The sequence below is a fragment of the Hesperophylax consimilis genome, chromosome 3 (genome assembly GCF_061612785.1).
Source record: "Hesperophylax consimilis isolate HC1 chromosome 3, BYU_Hcon_1.0, whole genome shotgun sequence".
Lineage (NCBI taxonomy): Eukaryota > Metazoa > Arthropoda > Insecta > Trichoptera > Limnephilidae > Hesperophylax > Hesperophylax consimilis.
In genome coordinates, this window is record NC_142838.1 from 26,203,628 (window position 1) to 26,223,990 (window position 20,363).

A 20,363-nucleotide genomic window follows, 5' to 3' on the forward strand; every position below is an offset into this window, starting at 1 on the left:
ATGCGCAAGTCATTCACGAGAAGCGTCGCATAAAATAATTTATATGGCAGAACAACGTTTGCCGGGTCAGCTAGTATACTATAACTAACTAACTTCTATCGAGAGAATTTTTTATAATTGCTTTTTCAACTCGAACAATATTTAGAGATTATCTTAAAAACTAACTTTTTTTTAATAACTGATTATAACTCTTTAATAAGGGAAGTATAATATGATCTTTGACCGGTCAGTGGTTGAGTGGGCATAGCGCTTGGGTCTCACCCGAGCGTCGCGTGTTCGAATCCTCGGCTGGCTAAGTCCTCCATCACAACACAAGCAACATTTTCGGCTTTCTGTGGTGGTAGTAGGAGATTTTCAAACATTGTTGGGTTATTCGTAACCCGGGAATGTTTGTCTTTCTTTAAAAAAAAAAAAAAATCTTGAGGATTTTGACTTTTCTGATTGTGAACACAAACAAACTACAAAACCGTAGAAAAATAGCCATATCAGTGCTGGATCAAGTCAACCCTGAAGCCGTCAACTGACTGAATAACCTCAACATCCCATGATGACTTCCACCATACGAAAAATAATGATTAGTAACTTACTTCTTCAAAAGGTGCGGGTTCAATTCTTGTCGGTGGCATTTATTTTTTTCAGTTTATATTTGTGCTACAGACCAATAATTATTGCTTATAATATTTTGTTGTCCATTGTGCTTTGCATAAAAACCTTGACATATAAAAACAAATTTATCTTTAAAAAAAAATAGTAACTTACTTCCTCGACAGGTGACACACCAGCGTGATGATCACGAAGAACTGCATCTCGTTAGCCAGGTAGTAACTCCAAGACATACACATCTTCTTTCCAGGATACACGTTGTTGATGTACAACACGTTGGTCCACCAGAGTTGCGGGCAGAGCAGGTCGTTCCTCTCGTTCATCCACAGCGAGCTGGAGCCGTGCCTCCAGGCGGCCAGCACGAAGGTGAGACCCATCGTATACAGGTAAGATGGTGTTATTCTGCAATCAATCATTCTAATTAAATCACACCTAACCTAAAGATAAATGAATTTATTGTTAATGTAATTGCAGCGTTCATCGAATTCTCGAAACTATATTACATTTACAAGTCCGGGGGTAAGGTGCGCTAAAAATTAAAAAATAAATTAGCTTTTTACGAAATTCTAACGTTTCAAATTTAGTTTTTGAGTTACAAATTTTTAATTGTGGAATAAACGGGAATGAAAAATATTTTCATATTAAAGAGAATTTCACTAAAAGTTATTTTTTGCTTCTATTAGCACACCTCCCGAAGTAAGTGTACTACCCACGGACTACGTTAAATTTTTTTCTAATTTTATTTATTTATAAAGGGACCAATTATCATAAAAAACCATAAAAATACACTAATTATATTATAAATTAAAAAAAAAAATTAAAAAAAAATTAAAATTATTCCATTTAAAACAGAATGTAAAAACCAAATTAAACAAATTAATATGCAATAGTATGCAATATATGCAAATTGTATTATAAATCTGTTAAATTAAATGTACAAATAACTTAAATAAAATAAAAACTATTCCAGCGCTCAGTTCACTAACTTCTACAAGAAAAATATTAATTTATTAAATTCAAACTGGAATTTTTCCATCCACAAAATAAATTATAAAATATTTCAAATTTACCACCTTATTTCTCAAAAATATGCACCCTGCACTTTCAAAGGAGGGACCCAAAAAGAACGCCGCCCGGTTTCTATCACATTATATTTACATATGATCATGTTATATCATAGTAGCGCGCGTTTCCACAATTATTTATTGTATATTAATTGGCTGTCTTTAATTCTAAATAAAAGAAATACATATTTCTACAGAAACTCAGTTATTTGCTAACTTCTAAAATGCGAAGGATTTTAAAATTTAAACTCAACACTGTCAAACGAGATTTCTAAAAATGAAGCCAATTCCTATTACATTTAATGTGCTGGCCATGATACTATTTCCAGTGGCGGTTCGTGACTTTTGAGTGTGATAGAGTGCTAATTTTGAAGAATTCGAAATTTTTGCTGTTATTTAGTCCAAAAAGATTTTTTATATTTTTCGAAAATTCGAAGTTTTGTATGGAGATTTTCAGTTTGGCTGGGCGCCGCATGGATTTCCTAAAAATCTTCGTACAAAAAACCTCATAAAAAAAACTTTTTCGGCTTCAAATTCACCAGCTGCTACTGACTATTTTTATAGTGAAACATTTTCTTAATAATTTACGAAAGCATCTCCTTTGTTGAAACCATCACCAGGTCGTGTTATTACAGTATTTATTTATTCCATATTAGCCAACCTCGGCTAAACAGAAACCAACAGAAATGTCAATATCTAAAAAAAACCTTGAAATTCACAAAACACATTTAAAAATCTTGTTATTGGTTTCACTGCAGCCTACTTGCCTTGTCCATAATAAATATTAGGTTAAGCAACTCTCATAACGAACTTAAAAGCAACCCAAGAAAAGAAAACCATAAGTGAACTTCAAAATATCTATACGTAGCGCCCAGTAGCGGCCGGTGGTCAAAATATGTGAGGGTTCATCAGTATAGAGTATACAACAAGTAGATTTAATATTAGGTACAGACCTATTTATAAAGAAGCTATATTCTCCGCTCCCCTTTTTTAGCGAAAACTTCACTGATCAAAATATATGATTAAACCATTGCATTTTCCGTAAAACTCCCTTTCTCCCTTTAAACCCTCCAGATCTAGGGACTTCTTCCCAAAAATAGCATCACTGCGAGACAATGCTTGACAACAACTGATCACTCATCTCATTATAACATTTTGTAACTTGTCACAAAGAGAGCTGTGAGCGGAATATTGACTAAAAAGAGTAGATGTTAAATTGAAGACACTATATCAACAACAATAAAAAGCGTAAGCGTTAGCTTTTAATATGCTTCTGAACAAACTGTTATTTCCGATGTTGTGGTAAAATCAGGATTGCCGTCCGCGATCATGATAATATTGGGAAAGAATCGAATGTACCCACGCTTTCGATTGTTCACAGATTATACTATCCAAACAAAGTAGTAAAATTCTGGATCGCAATCGAAAACGAACCGCTACGAACATAGGCACAATCGCAATGCAAGATACACACTCTTAGTAGGTACCCATAGTATGAGGTCTTTGTGAGATTTTATAACCGAGTTTCGTATTGTGATTAGCCATGTCGGAAATTTTGTTGGTTGTTCGGCGCTCTCCAGCATTTATTTACTGCCCGCTGCTGGTAGTACCCTTCTTGGCAGTAAGGTTGTCAACCACTCGATTGATTTATTAAGTTCTTCTTGACCAAGGCTAAACGATCGTGTGGCATCAGATATTAATGACTTTGTGTAAGTCCACAGAAGGGTTATTATATTATATTATCCTATATAACAGTGAAGAAGGATTGTTTGTTTTTTACCTTAGGAATCTCCTTAGTACACCGTTAAGGTAGGCACTGAAGTGCCCCCAACTGGACAGCTGCTCGGGATTTTTATTCGTTATTGACTTGAAAAATCCGTGTGCCATCAAAAAACCGCTAAAAATACAAATAAATATCAACATTGTTTTAGCACATAAGTAGAAATCGTTAAGACGACGAGTCTTGCAGCAATCGTTGGTTTGGATTTGGGTTTTAACATGCATATTGTAAATAAAAGAAAAGTACAACTTTGTGTCGTATACTTTATTTGTAGGCAAATTAACAAAATATATATTATTATCTTACTAGCGCAGTAAAAAAGTAAACCCGTGAAAATCCCGGGATAGTCTTACAGGCGCTATTTCCCATTATTCGGCGTTAGAGCGTTGGAGGTCAAATTAGACTAATTGGAGTTAAAAAAAGTGTAACCAATTTTTTCTAATAAAAAAACTAAATTCACAAAAAAAGTTGTAGAGTTCATTGTACCGAATTTACTGATAGAGTCACGACCTAAATTAGTATTTTTTATATAGTCTTACGGTTGAATTTCATAAAACACATTTTAAAATGTATTTGAATAGTGCCTTCCAAAGATATTAGAAGAACGAGATGTGCTATGCGCAGTTCGTACTGAGTGGAATTGTTTTGCCGAGTGTCGCCGGTTTTGTTCACCAATACTACTGCACACCTTCGCTTGCGCTAAGGTATCAGCACTAATACATAGAACAGATTTCTGTGCGTACACGTCCCGATACCGTTCAAAGTACCCTAATTAGGTAGTACTCCGGCTACGGTCCGGCGGCCAACATAGCATATCTCGTTCTTCTAATATCTTTGGTGCCTTCAAACACCAATTTCAAACATTGCGAGATACTTCGAAAACCTATCGCACTACTAATATCTATAGGTTGTAGTGACACACTAAAATGATTCCTATTACTTATGTTATATAAACACTAATTCCGGGTGACCTAGTAAAACTAAAGTCAGTACAGAGCATCGGTTGAAAGTTACGCCATTGTGGGCGTTGATCACCTTCTTGGCCTATGATTACGCTCGTAAAAATGACATCGCAAACCAGTTATAGCTGAGAAAGTGTTTTTATTTCCATCCGGGCAAATAGCTAACTTGTTTTAATTCAGCAATGCTGATGTATTATCTTGGAATAGTTTATTGTGGAAGTTTGATTGTACAATCTTGAATAAATCTCGTAAATGAAAAATTGTGGATAAATAAACATCAAAGTGAAGGCAATCTTAACTTGGTAGAATAATAGCGCAAGATGAAGTATCTAATAATGTTAGTTCAATAGATAGTTACAAAAAAAAAGTTAGGTAGATATGGTTTGAGATTTTCAGGGCCAAAAGTAAAATTACGATTATCAAAAATAACTCACCGTAACAAGTTAGGTAGTTAATGAGCAGGTACTGAAATTATTTTAATGTGCTTCTCTTCATTACATATGTACCATAAAAAGAGTTCAAACTTCAAAATTTCAATCGCCGAATTCTTGGTGACATTCAAATCATCATTTTTAAGAAATATTTGCTGTACCCCGCCACTCCTTTCCGTGGTTCAGTATGATAAAGATAGAGAAACAATTGCGCGTTTTGCTTTTACGCCCAATATATGGCACTGTTTTAAAAAAACATGTTTTTACTTGTCACAGGTGACATCTATATGATATATGTAAAATCACACGCGTATTTGAATGCAACTTTGTGTCAAAATTTGAAAGCAATCAGTGAAGAACTCTCGGAGATTTAAGATATTGAAAAAAACGAACATTAACATTTTTATTTATATAGATTTATTTGTTGAAGACAATATTAGCGATTTTCAAACGAAATATTTGAAACGGACAAACGTACGGTTGCATTTAGTAATTGAACCCAGGACTTTCGCCATGCCGGGCAGGGCCAGCAAGCCGCAAGCCGTAGGTCCTGGGTTCAATTCCCAAATGCGACCGTATCTTTTTCCGATTTTTCTATTTTTAGTTTTTTGTTTGAAAATCGCTTATATTGTCTTCAATAAATAAATATTAAAATTTGAGGTTTTACTCGTATTCCAAAAAAAACATTATTTATAAATATGTATATCAAAAAATATTATTAAAAAATACTAATTTCATGCCTACCTCTTGAAACGTTGTTGAATTTGTGTCATTTTTTAATTTGGAACTGACTGCTTGAAAAATCTATTTAAATAGAAAATTATTTTCAAAATATGAATGTAAAGAAAAATATAATTTTCTTTAATTCAAGGCAATGCCGAGCTTGTCTCGTCATTTTGGCTGTGTGTGTCGTGGACTGTCACTGGCTGGATGTGCGCCACAGTACCTACACAGTCGACTCGATATTTCGTAATCTATGGTTTAAGACATAGGTAGTAAAAATAGTCTATGGGTTGTGACAAAGCAGATTGATGGGAATAATTTCAATAATTTGTAATTGCTATCGTGATTGTGATTAAGGAATTGACATAACAATTAATAACATAAAATGTCGTTTCTTTCCTTACAGGTAATGTTTTGTTACTGAATGCTTTTCTTTATGTAAATCTTGTGAGATTAACAAAATAAATCTCTTCTTTCCTTACAGAGAAACTCAATTGTGTTTTAATTGACTGTGTCGTTCAAATCACAAGGAAAATATCATTATATGAATTATAATATCCAGTGATTTATCACGGGTCTGCGCTAGTAGCCTAGTAAAATTCAATGGATTGTAACTTCCGAGATGTACCATTTTCATACTAAGCCTAAATAAGTTATTGACTTACCTGATGCAAAAGAAGGCATCCGTAGAGAAGGACGAATTGCTGAAGAATTGTCCCAAAAGCGACTCCGTGATATTGAATGCATAAACTTTGTTGTCATAGAAATCCATGGCAAATAGAAAACTGTGACTTACAATAACAAAGGTGGTGGCATATAATCTGAAAAAATATTAAACATCGTCACAATGGTTATAATTAACAATCTTAGATGACTTTTTTTGTGGTCAGTGTTTAAGAAGTTTTGCGAGGGTGAGGAAGATAAGCATCTGGTTTTTCAGATTTAGTTACGAAACAAAGCCATATTTTAACAAACCTTAGACCGCATATCGGAAGCAGAGTTCCAGGCCTCGGGTTTAAATTAAAAACTGTCCTCAAATTTGTATACCAACTGAAACTCAGGGCAATGTTGTCGAAAGTGCTAATCTCAGGCTTTGTAAGAGCAGTTGGGACTGGAGCTTTTTGTACTGCTGCATATCCGTTCGTATAGCCATTTGCGTATTCTGAAAATTAATGAAGTTTTAAATAAAAATTTGAAAGCGTTATTATTTTTTATGATTTATTACGATTGTGGTGTTTATATTTGAAGCTATCAATAGAGAGAAAATTGTTATTTTTCAGATTTCAGAAATTATGTGGGTTACCGGGAGCAGCTATTTTATTTTTTGACAGCCTTTTTTGGTGGAAATGTCCACCAAAACGACAATTTTATATTATTTACTTGCCAAAGCTGTTTTCGGCGCACGCACGCAACTGACTCCAACAATATATAAAAGGGGAAAAAGTGAATTTCCCATTAAAGTAAAACCATGTTCTAATGTCATTCCAGAAAGTCGAAAAACGTCTATTACGGAACGATATTGGATTAGAAAACTTTCTTGATAGCAAATATAGAGTAAAAATTAAATGAAGCAGGACACTGAGAAACTATTCGTATACATATTCTTGAATAGTATGATACATATCATGATAACGTTTTATTAAATTTTACAAAATATAATTTTTTTTAAATATCTTACCATTTCCTACGTAGGCGTTCAAATTGAGGTTTTTGTCGTGAACATTTCCATTGATTTCATATTCAACAGGCTTCTTTTTATATAATAAGGGTGTGTAGATTTTCAGGTCGTACCATGTTCCATACCAAACCAACAGCGCTATTGTAACGGTTGCGATACTAAAAAAACACATAGAAATTAGTTTGATTTTCAATTTATCATTTCTGTTCCATTGGAGGTTACATTAGAATTACATTAGACGAGGAGATCACATCGGAGCGCATTAGATCATATATCAATACGACATTGATCTTCAACAATATAGCATGATGATGATATTACAGTATAGTAAGACACCATACTGTGAAGATGCACATTGTTCAGATCACGACCTCATTGGTCACCTGAAGTGCCCGGTAACAATTTAATTTATTTTATTACCCCCGTAGTGTCAGTGCCGGCTCGTGACTTTAGGGTGTACTAGAGTGCTAATATCATAAAAAATGGCATTTCTGATGTTGTTGTAGCTGAAGAAGATTTTTTTTTATTTGGAAAAAATTATTTTTTGTATGAAAATTTACGGGAAATTTCAGTTTAGCCGTGCGCGGCTCGGATTTCCTAAAAATCTGCAAAAAAAACGATTTAAAAAAAATAAAATATCGTTTTGAGCTACAACAACATCAATAATGCCATTTTTTGCAATATTAGCACTATTATAACCCAATACTCACGAGCCGCCACTGAATGCGGTTGGCTATATTTGCAGTCCAGTGAAATAATAACTATTTGGAGGTGCACTGCAGTGCGCAGGGTGTGGAAAAAAGCTTTCCTAAAACAGTACCAGTTTACACTAGGAAAGAATATAATAATGCACAAAATTGTACACTGCAAAATCATGTAATTTTTATTTTATTTCATTAATTAACGCCCCTTTTCGGGGCTGTTACATAATGTATATTAAGAAATATACAGTATTTATTCTACATAACTGAATTGCTTCATTAGCAACATTTTATATTTGTTTAAAGATAAATTGAAGATGTCCACTGACTTGGTATAATTGTTTCACTCCATTAGTATTCTGGGCAAAGAGGAACACATATGGTAGTTAATATAGTCCCTGAATTTCTGCGCTGAAATAAATCCTGACTTCTAGTATTACGTTGTGGAATCCGGAAGCTTATAAATTCTAGCAATACCAGACTATCAACTAAATCATTTAGAATTTTATATAGAAATACCAGGACAGTGAAAATTCTTCTGTCTGATAATTTGAGCATATTCATATAATTGTTGTAGTTCAACATAATTGCTGGAATACCCATTTAAAAATTAAAAAAACGTAAGAATTTGTTTCGTATTCTTTGAACAGCTTGTACATATATATTATAATGTGGGTTCCAGATAGGAGAATTGTACTCATGTTGATTTCTTACATAGGCAAAATATAACAATTTAATACACTTTATATTGTTAAAATTTCTGATTAGCCTAGTTATAAATCCCACAACATTTTAAAGTCCTTATTAGAGATTTCTGTTATGTGGTTACCAAAGGAAAGATTTGATTGAAAAGTGATGCCTAAGTCTTTGATATGTGTTAATGTCTCAAGAGAATTGTTATCAATATTGAAATAAAAAATCACTGGATTTATTATTTGAGAAAATCTATTATAACTATTTGACATTTTGAGAAATTTAAGTAAAGTCTATTTTCATTACACCAAATTAATAATTTGTTGATATTGTCTTGAAGAATATTACAATGGTAAATTTTTTTGAATAGTTCTATAAATTTTGAGGTCATCAGCAAAAAGTAAGATAGATACATAATGGAAAGTTTTGAAAGATCATATTTAAGTTATTAAAAAAAGTTGTAGAAGTGTGTCTATTATTTCGAAAACATAATTTTCAATATTATATTTGGCTTTGGGGTATTAACTGAATTTTTCTCGTCATTATAATTCTTTTTAAAATGTACAATTTTGCATTCTTAATCTTTGATCTTCAAAAAAGTGTTTTGTTAAGTAAACATTGTCTCATAAAAATAAAATAAAATAATATACGGGAAACCTTAAAATCAGTCACTTTTTTGCTCGAGATTTGTGACAATAAGCTGTTTGATAACAAAACTGTTTAACACAATTATTTTTTTAGTAAAGTAGGTACAATCTAATTTTTTCGTGGGCTACTAAGCCAATTTTTGTTCCAACCCTCCTTGTTCTGGTATTTATGAATAGTTAGCTAGTGTTTAATCAATAGCCCAGGGCTGGCGCCGACTCGTCAAGGAGCTAAGTCCATAGCTCTTGAGGTTTGATTCAGTGCAGGCCCTGCAATAGCCCCCACCGAATTGCAATATTACACGTCCCAAGTCAACTAAATGGCTACTCCGGTAACTTACTACTTACCACTTAACGCACTGTCCACATGCGTATAGCTACTAAAATTCACTAAACTATTTAGTTACTACTTAATCACTGTTCTTGCTGCCGGCTTAAATATTAATAAAAATATTATTTGTTAGGTAATTTTGAATTGTTCCTATACTTACATAAATAATATCGACATGGGGCTGTCAAAAGGTGAGAAATCTTCGCTGGTCTTTTTGGTTTCCAGGATCCTTAGGGACATGTTGTATATCTGCATTTGGTAGTGGACATTGGAGTCGAAGTAGTCCTGCAATAGTTCTGACACCTCTCCCTCAGAACAGGACGAGGGAAGGCAGAGGCCAAGCGATACCTTTGTCTGGAAGGAATAATCATGTTAACCAGATGCACACGACTAAAAATAATGGTAATTCTTCTTCTTATTATGGTTGGAGATAGTTGTTGGAGGTCAAAATGCGGTTCTGATATTATTAAAAATAATATTATATAGGGTGGAGGTTCCGAATTCGAGTGTGTCGGACGTGATCGTATCATTTTATTATCCAGGTATTTTACTGTTTCATATTTTAACTCATTATTGTTATTTTTTTTTTTTAAATATTATAAAATGCACTCACTTCGTTGAACCAATACACCGATATCTGCAGATCCGAATTATGTCTCAGATAGGCCACATAGTAATCCACCTGGAAGGGCGGAGCCCCTCGGCGCTCCGCCGCCACCGTGCTGGGCGAGGGGTTCAAGTGATTGTAGTCGAAACCCGTCTTGAGGCACTGGTCCCGGGACCCCAGCCAGAAGGTATTTCCCCAGTGGAGTCCCGTTGAGGGGAGTCCCGACGCGTCCAGTACTGGAATAATAACATTGTATAAGATTCGAATGACGATTAGTGGAGTTTAAATAATTAAAATTAGTTTTATCAGAAAAATGTATCATTCACTTTAATGATTAATAAAGATGCATTAAAAGCAACTTTTTGGGTGGAAGGTGGCAACAAACATACGTTATCTTTCATCGGGGTTTGTATTACAAAATTCACGTAAAAACTTCGCGAAATCCATGATTAAGCACGTCGTCCCGCTGGCTCGGTAACGGTAAGAAATCGACAAAAACCGGAGACCCTGCGCAGAAAACAAAGTTCACTACGGTTTGCAGAGCAGCATTTGTGGAATTTTTCTCAGTCTACTTACCGAGCCAGTAAATTTCGAATTAAGCCCGTCGTTTTCTCAGTCTTCTTACAGAGCCAGTAAATTTCAAATTAAGCCCGTCGTCTTACTGGTTCGATAACGGTAAGAAATCGACAAAATCGGAGACCCTGCGCAGAAAAATTTCACAATGGCTGCTCTGCAAACCGTAGTGAACTTTTTTTTCTGCATTTGCTCTAACTTCTTCCACCATTCACTACTGTATACCACAATGTTACTGTTAAAAAACTACATTACATCGACTTTAATTCTACTCCGTATCTCATTCCTGTACACAGATATTACGTTAAGTATTCCTCGGGCGTCCCCGACTTCTTCACTCTCTAAACATTCCTGGCACTAATAACAACAACTTTTGAAATGTTCATCGATATCGGCTGACTACTTTTTGCGTTTTACAAGCACAAACATACGCAAGCTGAACTATTAAATATTAAGATGAATTTTTAAATGAAAATCAATGAAATCTGAATATGATAAGGCTTGATAAAATTGATCATTGAAAACTTAATTTAGTTTCTACACTTTAAATTATTTTTCACAAATGTACGAGATAGAATGCCGCTGCTGTAGAGTTAATGCCAAAACTTCCCTAGTTACAACGTACAATGAATAATAAATACAATTTAAAAGTTACAAGACAAGGTACCTAATCATAAGTTATATTGCATTCGGTAAAATTATAACAAGGGTGACTCCTAGACAACCTTCATAAAAAAACTGCGCAGTTTCTGGGGCCATGACCTTAATTGAATTCGCGAATTATTGGATTCGTTTTAAAGCATCTGATCATTGCGAAATATAATCATCAACAAACCCAACATGATCATTACATTATTTTATAAATACACAAGACGGACTGGCGCAAATGTGTAGACATAATGAATGTTTACAAAATCAATAATTTTTCCAGATGGCTGAGACGTTCTATTGGGAGCTTCTCTATTGAAGATTGTGGTTGGTAAACTTAGGAAAATGCTAGGAAAAACTATAAAAATGTGCCGGTTTAAATGTACCAAAACATTACGAAACCTGAATTAGCAAAAATATTTGAGATTTATATTATTTTTTAATAGATTTTTACATTAGCAATATTTATTTATGTAATTTTAAGTTTTAGCGAAGGTAATTTCAAAAAAGCAAACATTCGTAGAAAATTGTTAACTGATATAAAAAAATATTTAAAACATAAATTTAAATAATGTCTACCTTTTTATTATAAAAACAGTTAAGGCAATGCACCTCGTCGTGTAACATTTGAAATCGGGCAGCTAACAATAAAATTCCTGAATCTTATATTTCATATGGGCCATAAGCTTTAAATTACCTTTTAACGTCGTTTTGATTTTTAAGAAAAAACCATGCGACCAAATATTTAAATTTGTTTAATAGTTGTAAAATTACTTTGTGCCGTTATTTTAATTAAATGAAAATGACATACTTTGGATTATAGCGTTCTACAACACAATGCATTTGTTTCAGAAGCTCATTATTTTTATCAATAGCCAGACAGTCTACGCAACGTACAATGCTCATTCCCAACCAGCAAAAAAATAATCAAGCCGCCAAAAGGAAAATACGTTCACCAAATCATTTGTGATTATAGTAATGTATTCTAAATTTTTTTATTACTTTCGGGCGTTCTTTTTTCGTGAAATTTTTATGTCAAATTTAATCATTTACATTTCCGATTTATATTTTTTCACCCTTACATTATTTTAATATTTCATGATATTACAACCGCTTACGCAAGGCACGTGTGGATATGTTGAGGCTTAAAGATTACAACCTTGTGGTTGTAATAGTTCACAGTACACAATACTGACCAAGACAGAGCATAGCAAGTTATTCTCATCTATGAAAATATGGTTTCGTGTTTCATCTGAAAATTCTAACTAAACTATTTAAAAAAAAATCTTATGATAATTTGTAAAACAAAAATTATTCATATTGATACCATAACTGCGGAGCTTTCGCTTAAACATTTCTAGGTCCGGCAAATTTGATTAGTATTGAAACCAGAACTGTGGCCATTTGATTTATTTCTGATGAACGTATTAATAAAATCACAAATGTTTCTAAAAGGATATATTTACGGATGTAAGTTATTTATATTTTCGATTAATAAAAATAGGACATGTTATTACAATATTTAATGTAAAACGGTTTGAAAATTTTATAAAAGGTTTTTCAACTATAAAATTAGCGGAGATTTTATTTTTCTAGACGATGAATTAGTAATTTTCCGAGTTATCCCTCTAAAAACATTTAAGATTTTAGTGATACGTTTATCAGAAACAATTAAAATAAACCCTAAGGATTTTCTAGGCCTGCTAGGGCAAAGTCGACCGTAGGTCCGTCCATTACCGTGTCCGTGGCTCAATTTTGGGCGCTGGCGCGACGTTGCACCTAGTGCAACGTCGCATGTTCGCGAAATTTTTTGATTGATAATTTCTCAATCAAACACTGACATGACACTACACGTATTATTAAAATAGGATTAAATAAAATAATAAATTACATGTGTTGTCTTGGTTCAAAGTGAACAATCTTTTCCATTTTTTGAGTTTAAAAGTAGAAATACAAATAGAAAAAAGAGTCTTCACAACAATTTTAAAAGTATGTCTATTTTGTACATTATTTTTTTTGTTCATATTTTTCCATCCGTTTACTCACGTGACGTAATTTTTAAGGCATGATTGTTTTTTTTTTGTTAAAATCTTTATTTTTTTTTAATCAATTTTAAATTAGTTTATGTCTAAGAGATATCAATTTAATTTTATATATTGTACTACTACTAAGAATATATCATTAGAAATGATATATATATTAGGGTGTCCCAAAAAAATTAAAGTTGTTATTTTTTAATGCATACCCTCTAATTTTGTTTTAATAATGACAAAACACTTATTAAAAAAAAATTCGTTTACTTTGGACAACTGCAACCCGTGCCGACTTGCATCGAAAGATGTCAGAACTTGTACATTAAGACGCCAGCGAGCAAACGTGTTGATGAGCTTGTAGTTACTTGCTATTTTGTTAGTAAACGAAAATCACTCGTTCAGGCAAGATGTTGTTAGATTTACTCACTTCTAAAAAGAGTATATTTTTAATAGGAGTCGTAAAACACCAAATATCGGGTTCTAAACTGCCATCTAATGGACAAGTTCTTGAAGTTTTGTTCTACAATATCCGGAAAGTGAATTTAACTGTCAATATATACCAAATATAGCCATAGTTGGTATTAAAAGCTGTGTTTGAAGTAAAAATAAGTCAAGTGACTACAAGCCCTGACATACCAAAAGCCCTGACATACCACATACCTCTTCAAAAAGTTTCGAGATATCTGTAAAAATGTTGATCCCGATAAAATTCAGTGCTACAGAGAAAATCTCACATTGCACCTAACCGCTTCCGAAATCGATGATTTGCTTGACTTTTACCGTACTGCATTGACAACAAAAATACTTGGAGATGACTATTGAGAGTTTTTAGAGCTCTGTGTGATAGTTTTAGGAGAAGATACAGCGAGAAAATTTAAGATTCGGCCTCCAGGTGCTCGATGGATGGCAAAGGCGCTTTATTCCTTGAAAATATCATTAATTTGTGCGCAATTTAAAATTGCCGGTAAGGATAAGGCGGCACTTTTAGACGTTTGCCTGTTCATAGTAACATCCTTTGTCAAGCCATGGCCACAATGTATTATAGCAGTTAAAGCACCTTACCAGGACTTGTGCTTTTTGAAATCGATGAAGGCTTAAGAAAAAATTGATGGAAACATCTCAATGGCAGCTTTATTTCTGTTCAGTAAGCAGTTATGGTATTTGACCGATGAAAGATCTATTTTATAGCTGTTTGACGACGCTGTGGATCAAACAACTAAAATAAAAATGCTCGAAATATCAAAAAAAAAAAATTATCAACCCATGACAAACGTTACATCCCATCGAAGGAAGATCTTAAGGAAGGTTAACTGTATGGTAAGTTTATTAAGTAGTTTAAATTATGATTTGTATTGAGGTTTTTGTTCATATCATAATTTAGTGACTTTTGTTTCTGAGAAAAATATTTACGACTTCATTTCAGTCAAGAGCAAGTATTTGTTTGATCGTTTGAAAACAGATGCCAGTTTTCTTAACGAATTACCTACGATGTGGTCAAATAATGCTTCGTATCAAGAAGTCAGAAAGAAGGTGTCGCCGCTGAGGGTAGTGAATGATACAGCTGAAAGAACTGTGAAGTTAATGCAAGATTTTCATGGCTTAATCTCACGGTCGAAGAGGAACAAAAATATTTTTTGTTACGATCCGTTCAGGAACACCGGAAGATTTATCCTGACTGTAAAGAACAAACTATGAAGAAAAAATTTAATCAATAAACCATTTTTAAATATGAAATACTACATAATTGAACATTTGTGCATTTTTAAATTTTATTTATCCGACAAAAATGAAAGTTGAAAATTCTTCCATATTAACTCTGTACCATATTTTTGGCATCAAGTCGGCATGGGTTGCCGGTGTTTAATCAAAATAATATTTATTATATGAGTTATTGGGATCAAATGGAATAAAATAATAGGGTATTCATATTTAAATTCATGAAAAAAAAATTCTTCCTTATGTCCTGGGACACCCTAATATATATATATGTTTTTTTAACTACAAGTCATCTATTTATTTTGATATTTTATTATCTGTGTTTGAAGTTTTATAAAAAATAATAAACAATACCTAGTGCACAAGTTACGTTATACATTATTTCAAAGCATTATTTATATTTCAACTAATAAAAAATAAATTAGTTATTCATTTCAACACTGAAAAACAAAAATGAATCACAAAGTGGTTGAATTATTTGGGGATGTAGGACTAAGGGTCCTACTGGGTCCATGTAGTTAGAACTCTTATGTGGTATTCCAATAAAAAAAACCATAAGATTGCGTCCAAATTGTGTTGCCTGTCTTAAACGAAAACGGGATGGTCCGATGCTCTGTAGGAAACTCGCTTGCACAGCGCGGGTGTAAACTGTGCACCCTAAAGTTTAAGTTTAAACTGACGGAATTCAATACTTCGTTTGTGTGAAAGCACTATGAAACCGGAGATGAAAATACTAACTGCGCTTGGTAACCAGTAATAATTAGTATGTACGTATGTTAAATTTTATGTCTAATTTTAATCTGTTATGTACGTAGAAATGGAATTACAAATTCCGACTAGAGGTGTTGATAAACAAGCAAGATAAATTGCCAATTGCCGAACAATTGTCTGGCCAATCAATAGTCTTACCGGTTAAGATGATGAAGTTGCCTTAATGAATAGGGTAAATTCACAACAACAAAAAACGATCTCCTGCAATAACTCCACGAATGTTTTATGAACATGGAAGCAAAATCTTCAACATTTATTTATATTTATCTCAGTAGAAATTGTCAATTTTGGTGACGAACAGAGATGCAGAATTATTATATTTTGTTGTCAAGCTTCAAGAATGTTTTGATTCTCGATTTTTGCAAGCGATTTAAATAACCAAACATATATCTATTGTTAAACATAAACATTCGATACTAATTTTTTATTTTAAGATTTTATTTTTTCTTTTCGTACATAAGTACAAACTTGTATATTTATCTAAAGTTTCTAATAGGAATTCAATTTTAACACTTTTTTCCTTCTGTAAAATAATATGTTATATAATTAAATAATGTTATATGAAAAATTATGATATGAACTAAATTTGTCTATTTGACTGGCCTAAAACAGGATCTAGTTGGACCTAGTTGGCTAGTCAAAGTTTTTCCGCATATGTTTTATTGTATATTTTTTTTGTGAAATATATTATTATAATCCTGTATCTAAATTTCGCTAATAAACAAATAGTTAATGTACAGGGTTTTCCAATAAGAGGTGTTATTTTGATATTCAATCGTAAAAGATCAATGGTTTCGTTGCTTGTGTGGCACGTAGCGCCGTATTGTTGAAAGTAAACGTTGTCCAGATCAATAACATCCAATTCCGGCCATACAAAATCATTAATCATCTCTCGATAGCGCAATCTATTCACCGTAACTGTTGGTCCAGCCTCATTTTCTAAAAAGTAAGGTCCAATGACTCCGCCAGACCATAAACCGCACCAAACAGTCATACGTTGAGGATAAAGAGGCTTTTCAACAATAACTTTTGGGTTTTCCGAGCCCCAGATGTGACAATTTTGCTTTTTGAAGAAAGCCACCGAGGTGGAAATGGGCCTCATCACTCAAGATGATTTGCATTTGATTCACTTAAGTGAATTTTAATAATTTCAATGCATTGTTGAAGCGTGTATCGTTCCATTTTTATTAATGGAGTAGTTTCTACTTGTCAAATATCAAAAAATGACAGCTTCAAAAGTAACATTTACCGAAATATTCAAAATAACACCTCTTATTGGAAAACCCTGTATATTAAGTGTTAATCTCAAGTGTAAGTATTGTACTGTATATTATCTCCATATATAGTTACTAATAACATACTAGAAATGTATTATATACTTGTATAGCGCCCTTGAGGTGATTTCGCACAAAAACGGCGATATAAAAATCATCCAAAATATTATTATTATTATTATCATTATAGATATATGTAACAGAGCGAGAAAGAAATAGATTTGGCCGGCAATTTTGTCATAATATCGGTAGCCGTGCGAACTCACCGTCACGATAGGGCAATTAATGCGTCGACAAGAATAGGAAATGAGCGAAAATATTGCGCCACCTTGTACAAAAATATGTAAATCTTGAATTCTTGCCGACCGATACATTGTGCCGTAAGGAAAGTTGTCAGTTTTCAACACTAAAGCTGTAGTTCTAAATCAATCCGTTTGATTAAAAAATATATTTCAAAGAAGTAGATATAGAATAAAAAAAAAATCCCAGAGAAAATGAGAGGTATAGGTCTTGGCAGGGATTGTGAGAGAATGGTTGAGGGAGACCTTTTGACCTCTCCAGCCAGACTCTCTCTTGCAACGCTGTGGGTGTGATGGATTCATGCGTCACTTATGGACACATTGACCCCAGATTCCTGCCCACCCCTCATACCTTTTCCCTTCCCAGATCTTCCTCTCCTTCCTTTCCTCAAAAAACCTACCACACAGCATCCTCAAAGATTATTTTCCTCATGGTCTCCTGCGTGGAGTTAATGTAAAACAATCCTTCAAAAGAAGTTAAAAAGTTATTCCAATGAAATTAAATATGTAGGTACTTATAAATATTATATTTATAAATATGATTTCACCAAAAACGCACTTTAAATGGATAAGATTAACATTTATTGCAATTTAAATGTTTGTTAAAGGTTTGTAGGTAGGTAGGCAATATTATAATATATAATGTCACATAGACACCCACATATAAACGCGTTGATTAGAACACAAACATTTCAAGGTCATCAATTTGCACATGGTTGTAGTTAACGTGTTTATTGAAAGAATAAATATTATTAATGTTTTTTTAACTTATTCGAACTCATGTATCATTGGAAACCTCTACATCAGTGATGAGTTGACTGGAGACACAATTTATCCATTTTCAATTTGAACGCTATAGGGTACATACAACTTTGTCAACTTGTGTTAGGTTTATTTGTAGTAGGTGGTGTAGCAAACCTATTTAATGTTTTCTAAAACCGTAATCTTTTATTAAAACAATCGTGGAATTCAAAACTAAGCGCCGCAGGAAAACGTTTTTTTATCTCCAACTTTAAAATTGATTTTTATCTTTCTGAAATATTAAAGAATACATAAGAGGGTAGTGGCAATTTTGGGCGGCTGATTAAAAATAAATAGCTAAAATATTGTAACACAACATTCTGTTGCCTAAATGTTTTTGGAAACATCATTTATAAACGTATTTGTAATTAAAATTTAAAAGTGAACCCTTACAAAATATCAATCATAAAGAACACAAAGAAAGCGCCACAGGCAAAATTTTTGCTAGGTTCCAGGTCGAATCAATAAATGCGATTTCTGTAGTTTAGACAAAAACTTTTCTGACGGGATAATTTTCGGTATTTCAGTAAAAAAAATTGCTACTACTGATAAAATTATTAACGATTATTTAAAAAATATTCTATAAGTACCCTTTAGTAGTATTTTATCCATCACTGATCAGACAATCATTAGAAGCGCGTTCTATACCGCCTTCAAAGGAAACTTCTAATTATATGTATAAGTAAATTATTCGTATAAGTTAATAATTTGTATAAGTTAATTATTTGTATAAGTTAATTATTTGTATAAGTTCATTATTTGTATAAGTTCATTATTTGTATAAGTTATTTATTTAAATTAGTTAAATATAATATTTTATTCTCGGGGTTGCTAAATAAGATAAAATATAATGTACTTGCATTATACGCTCTGCTGTTCTATTCAAAGTTGATCAATGCAAAACGAACTGTAAACAAAATTCTTGCTTGAACAGAGTAATAATTGAACAGATTAAAAGCTTCCTTTATTATGGTACTTAACTCTACAACAATATCCTATTCTCATTCAAAACACACAACAATATTTAAAAAATTAAAATCTTCAATAAAAAGCTGGGTTCAAAACATAGGGAGATCAGAAATATATAATATACTGACACCAAATACAGGCTGAAACTGAAAGCACCCAACTGAACAAAAAAAAACACTGTATAGTATTAATAATTATTTCAGAAAAAAATACTAATTAATATATTTATAGTTACTTTATATTGTCATACTACTAAATTTTTATATGTAAATGAAGTCCTCAGCACGGGAAATCCCAGTGAGGATATCATAATATCTATTTGTTACAAAAAAAGAAGATAATAAAACTATTTTTTAAACTGAAAATTCATGGTGGAAATCCATTATAACATATTATAATAAAACACAAAACCATACATCAAAAGTGGACATTTTAAATTGCAAGATGAAAAAATATAAAAAAAGTGCACAAACTAGTATTTTCTGAGATTCCTGTTGTTGTTTCTGTGATGAGTTTTATTCATTTTATGTGCATCCATTCTTATTATTATATTGTAACACTAGCTGACGTGTACCTGACGTTGCTGGGGGTTAGAACCTTAGAAGATAGAAATAAGCCTTAACCATAGACATATGAATATTAGTAGACCTGCCCTAAGTGATTAAAAGCGTATTATCCCCACTCCCCATACCGGTTCCATTGGAGCCGGCTGTGCTCGCGTATGGCCTCAAGTGAAATTTGAAAACGTGACGTCATCATTCTTGTGCGAACTATGGTCGAGGCATCATCGGTTCATTTTACGAAATAACACGGCAAAATGTTGACTTGTACTATGAAAACTTGTAAAAATAGATGCGAAAAAGAGAATAAACCCAATTGTCGTATTACATTCCATAAGTAAGCATTATTTTACTTTATTTTAAGCTTATTCACACCGTATTATATGGATCAGTTTTAGAAACATATACTATCACATCACAATGTAGCGATTCTCAAGTGTGCTCATCGTTGTTTACTGGGGTAAGTAAATTATGAAACATTTGTAAAAGTGTCTTAACTAAA

The 20,363-nt window shown here is 32.8% G+C and overlaps 1 protein-coding gene across 1 annotated transcript in view; it reads right to left on the reverse strand.

The window, feature by feature from the left end:
• Nucleotides 1-10,460, reverse strand: part of LOC149425171 (nose resistant to fluoxetine protein 6-like) — a gene marked incomplete at its 5' end in the record, with an annotated part of 42,538 nt that extends 32,078 nt beyond the window's left edge. The window contains 5 exons of the mRNA XM_089650744.1: nt 760-1,005; nt 3,448-3,506; nt 6,360-6,384; nt 9,771-9,964; nt 10,224-10,460. Of these exons, the coding sequence (XP_089506870.1) occupies nt 760-1,005; nt 3,448-3,506; nt 6,360-6,384; nt 9,771-9,964; nt 10,224-10,460 (761 nt within the window). The remainder of the gene's footprint in view (nt 1-759; nt 1,006-3,447; nt 3,507-6,359; nt 6,385-9,770; nt 9,965-10,223) is intronic.
• Between the last annotated feature and the right edge of the window lie 9,903 nt (nt 10,461-20,363).